Genomic DNA, 5,131 nt, shown 5'->3' on the forward strand with positions numbered 1-5,131 from the left:
TAAAAATGACCCTTTTTCGAATAGCAGATTTTATAAGTTTTTGCATAAAAAGGGAATATGCAAATAACATGTCACTTTTACATGCATATTTTGTACTTACATTTATATGTGTGTATATACTTGTACACGTTTGTACATGCTTGTATATATGGTTCCCTTAGCATATCATTGCACTTTTATAATTCCACTCACGTGGCAATATGTATGTGGTTTATTTCGCATGGGGTGAGACCAATTTTTTTTTTTTAATTTTTGCCCGTTCATCGCTTAACCCAATGGTTGGTTTTGTAGAAAATTTCATTCATTTTTTTAAGGTTATTTTTATAGTCTTATACTTATGCTAGTGATCAAAAAATGCCTTAAGTGTTTCTTTCAGTTTTCCAAATTCGGCAAAACCGCACCAGCGTTCACTCGAGCGCAGTGCCATGCGTATGCATTACGCAAGCATGTGCTGCAAACATTTTTGCAGGCACACCGTATACCCATAAAGGCTCTCACCACGTGGCGAGAAAACGAATGCGGCGCGTTATATTCCCCCTTTTCGAGGGGCGCTTTGTGCTTTTTCACCCAAAAAGATTAGCCGCTGACTCGACGCAGCGCCACAAAAAAAGCAGATATATAGCAAAAAAAAGAAAATGAAAATAAAAACCCACCTGCGCATTCCTTTTTGTCAGAATTTGTACGCATTCACGACACTGAAACAATGCGATTCGAAGGAGTCGCTCTTTATGCATAAAAACGTGCCTTCTTGCAGGGCACGTTCTCTATGAACATGTCGAAATGAAAAACGGGGTTTTAAAACCTTTGGAAGAGGCAACAATTTTGTTTTTCCTCCGCGTACGGGGTTTGCACACCCGATCGATGGCATTTTTTTTTTTTTTATACACATTTATTTACAAAAACAAACAATTTGTTCGATATGTAACGAATTGGCGAAGACAAACGTTAGCGCCAACGGAATTGATTCACGTGTAAATGGCACATTAAAACGCAAACGCAAAGTCGAAAAGGAGGAGAAGCAAATGAAGAGGCTAACCTGAGCCATGAAAGGGGAGCTTATTTAACAACGCAAGAGACACAGCTTAAACGCGAAAGTTAACACAAAAAATGCAAATCTAACACGAACAAAACAATTATGTAGTTTTAGGGAACAAATTTAATTTTGAGTTCTTTCATTTCGTTAATTAACTGATCTATGGCCTTTTGTCTTTGGTCCATCGTTTCTTGGAGTTCTTTCACTGTATTCGAGTGTTCTTTATACATTAAAAATAGAGTATCATTTATCCGTTCGCTTTCGTTTAAAAGAAAACTGCTTAGTTCGTAATTTTTGTTCAAATCAACATGTAGGTTGTATACTGAATTGGGCAGAGGTGTAATATCCCCCAAAAAGTCGCCCCCCAACGAAATATTCTTTTTTCCATTTTTGCCTATAATTCGTTGAAAAGTGGGAGAAGAAAAGGGAAGCAAATTGGGTGAATGGCGAACGTTTTGGTTTTGCTTCGTTCGCGTTTGTTTAGTCCGCTTCGCTTTTTCCCCCCTTTTTTCACAACGCAAGCAAGCTGAAACAGTCATATGGTGGCAAATAATTTACACCAAGGTGTTGCGCGCGTGAAATAGTAACGCTATGGTGGGGGCGATAATTAAAAAGGCCCTTTTCCATTTTTTACCTTTTTTTTTCAATTTCGATTTTCCATAGCTTTTACAATTTAGCAAAGCGAGGATGATAAACATGAGAAGAGCTACTTTCATTTTGACTTTCTTATACTAATAGGGAGAGGGAAAAAAAAAAAAAGGGAGTTATAATTGTACATATTTTGATGCAAAGCGCAACTTGCATATGTTATACTCAATTATGTGAGAAACGTCGCAAGGACATCTTCTCTTTTAAAACGACAAAAATGGTTAAGGAAATATTTCGTTTTTTACTTTTACACTTCAAATAATGGAACGACGAATATACGTGTGTAATTTGGGTGGAAAAAGAGCTGTGCGCAATTATTAACGCAGTTTTTGCTTATTTGTAAAATTCCTCTTTGCGATAATAGCGTATGTAATTCGTCTAGGTGCAGCCTTTGGCATTCACATGTGTATATGTTGAATATTACACATTGTATAGTAATATTATGTGAATATAAAAACGTTCATTTGTTTATTATTAGCGTTACAAATGTCATTTGGACTCTTTTGAAAGGGGGAAATGTTTTTTCCGTGTGGCAAAACCTACCTCTTCAAATGCAACCTTACCGTTAATTGATACGTACAGGCATATCTGCTGCTTACGAATTTATTTAGCCTTGAACGCTCAAGTGTTTATGTATATACATACACGCAGTGAACTTTTTCAGTTTCCCCGACTGGCAAAAGTCATTACATGGTTACTCGCGGCTTGTGCATAATTCGACCTTTAATATTTCTTTAAGCAATCAAACTGCGGCGAAAGGCGAAGCGAAAAAATGTACATCACTAAATCACGCAACATATTTTGCTTATGTCACAGTTAGTCAAGTAATGCCATTGCTCCAAGTGCGACTTCGTAAAAATAAATTATGCATTACACGTTACGCCTTAAATGTTACATTTACATGTCACGCTTTACATGCTGCATATTACGTTACCCGTTTGTACAATACGAACAACTTAGCGCATCGAAATTTTAACGCCTTCGGCATATGTCAAACAGTTTACGCATCATTATATTTAAATTTATTTTTCACTTTTTTATTCCTTTTTATTTTCCATTTTTGCCATTCATTTGTTTTTCCCCATTTTTCAGTTTCTTCCCATTTGTTGCGCAAAATTGTATGACTTGACTGCATATTTTAGCACATAAAAAAAGGTACATACAAAATAAAAAAAGGGAAATTGCTTGCCAACATTTTAAGTTTAAACTTTGCGTTTTTTGTGGATTTTTACATATTTGTCTTGTTTTTAAAAAACAGTTTCGTTACGTATAAGTTAAACATAGTTATACTGACCTTTGCTCTTTTACGTATACGCATAAACGCAAAAAGTACATACGTTCGTACGCATATATATACACAACCGTACCACCGTTCGATATCGCCCAAAATGAAAGTATACAAAGACGTGTTTACCAACGATGAAGTATGTTCCGATTCATACAATCAAGAAGACCCATTTGGAATTGCAGACTTTCGCGAAATCGCCTTTGAAGTGAAATCAAATAAAAGAATAAAAGGAAATGACGACTATGGCATTGCCGATAATAGTGAAGAAGCAGTAGATGGAATGGGTGCCGACGTAGAACAGGTTATTGACATTGTTGACTCCTTCCAATTAACATCCACATCTTTGAGCAAAAAGGAATACAGTGTTTATATAAAGAACTATATGCAAAAGATTCTCAAATATTTAGAAGAAAAAAAACCAGATCGTGTAGAAGTTTTTAAAACGAAAGCTCAACCATTCATTAAACATAATTTTGATGACTTTGAATTTTACATGGGAGAATCACTTGACATGGATGCAGGCTTGACTTACTCATATTACAAAGGTGAAGAAGTTACTCCACGTTTCGTTTATATATCAGATGGGTTATACGAAGAAAAATATTAAGTCACGCTGTTCCACAATGAAAAATACCATGAAAACGCACAAAAAATAAAATAATTGTATAATAATGCATCCTTTCAGGTGTATATACATAAATGAATGCCCATTTATTCAATTTATAATTATAGCATGTGCACTTCGTAAGAAATATGGAAAGACCCTCTACGTTTGCCTTTTTTTTCCCCCCCCTCTTCGTTGCATATATACATTTGTGCGAATATATGAAAATGCGTGCAATTTTTTAAGATCAAAATAGGCTTTAAATTTATATCTAAGCATTGACCCGTAAAATTGTTGCAAAAATGTTGCAAAAATGTTGCATAAACGTTGTAAAAAAAAAAGCGAATTGGCATTTAGTTCTTTTCCCCCCATTTTTTTATTTCATTTGCATTTTTGAGAAAACATATATGCGGCATACCTTCAAATGAAAATACACATTTTAAGCCTTAAAACTTTTGTAAAGAAATTTACGCGTACAAATTTGAAGTAAAAGAATAGTGGTTAATGTAGCATGACGCAGCACACACGTATGCTTGTTCTCGCCCGACTATTAAACGGATACGCTCTTTAAGTTTAACATATGGTACACACCATTGGGGTTTTCCTACGTATTTTGTATGCTTTTAAATCGTAGGCATACGTTCTCCTCTAAATGGCAAAGTTTACTGGGCAGACTGATTGGCCACTTTGAAATGGCCGCCCATGAACGTGTTTCACCCTTCCCGCAATAATAATGGGAACACACCGCACAGCTTTATTACATAAAAAGATAAGCAGGATAACAAAAAAGCAATTTCAAAGTATAGTCATCACATGGTTAAACTGTTCTTATATTGAAAGCATTTTTATTTTTCTTAGGATGATAAAACATCCATGTTGCAAAGATTCAACTTTTGCGTGAAGAACAAGTAACCCTTGGGGGGTCCTGATTAAAAGTGACATTTCTTTTTTTCCGTATAGCATAAAACATACGTAACACGCGAAACTTTTTTTGCCCTTTGGAGCTGGCTGAAACGGCCTTTTTTTGTCGGAAAATAAAATATTTTTTAAAATTATGATGCAGTTTTTCCATTCTGCAAAAATTGTTTGCGTGTTCTTTTCTCGTTAATGCAATACGGGCGTAAAATACACCGAAGCATTTTGTTAACGCCATCATGCCAATTGGGGAGAACACATGCGCGTCGATGTTTTATGTATATGTACAGAACGTACAAGGACGAGCAAGCGCATATATGCTCGATACGTATGTACATGCGAAACATTCCTTTTTTACTTTATTTTATTTCTTTTCCTTTTCAAAGTGGCAAGGGAAAAAAGGAGTGTGCCCTGTCGGTCACTTGCTCGTTCTTATGCTTTCAAACTTTGCAGCTTTGTTTCATAGCATGATTTTAATGTATAAGGCTCTGTTATCTGGCGTTTATCATCTCAAAATAAAATATTAAAAAAAATAAATTTTAGTAATATTTTATTTATCAGATTTTAATTTTTGCGCAAATGTTTTCTTCATCGCCTCAATAGCTATATATTAATGCTGCAGTCTTCGGGTAAAGAGACGTCG

General features: G+C 35.3%; 2 protein-coding genes across 2 annotated transcripts; one reads left to right on the forward strand and one right to left on the reverse strand.

Moving 5' to 3' along the window:
* Nucleotides 1-1,143: 1,143 nt before the first annotated feature.
* On the reverse strand, nt 1,144-1,749 carry PCYB_103060 (hypothetical protein; the record flags this gene model as incomplete). The annotated part of the gene is made up of 2 exons (XM_004222855.1): nt 1,144-1,427; nt 1,668-1,749. 2 exons carry the CDS (start codon nt 1,747-1,749, stop codon nt 1,144-1,146), a joined length of 366 nt encoding a protein of 121 aa, XP_004222903.1.
* Nucleotides 1,750-3,069: 1,320 nt separating this feature from the next.
* PCYB_103070 (translationally controlled tumor protein) lies at nt 3,070-3,576 on the forward strand (the record flags this gene model as incomplete). The annotated part of the gene is made up of 2 exons (XM_004222856.1): nt 3,070-3,514; nt 3,551-3,576. 2 exons carry the CDS (start codon nt 3,070-3,072, stop codon nt 3,574-3,576), a joined length of 471 nt encoding a protein of 156 aa, XP_004222904.1.
* Between the last annotated feature and the right edge of the window lie 1,555 nt (nt 3,577-5,131).

Source organism: Plasmodium cynomolgi, chromosome 10 (genome assembly GCF_000321355.1).
Source record: "Plasmodium cynomolgi strain B DNA, chromosome 10, whole genome shotgun sequence".
Classification (NCBI taxonomy): domain Eukaryota; phylum Apicomplexa; class Aconoidasida; order Haemosporida; family Plasmodiidae; genus Plasmodium; species Plasmodium cynomolgi.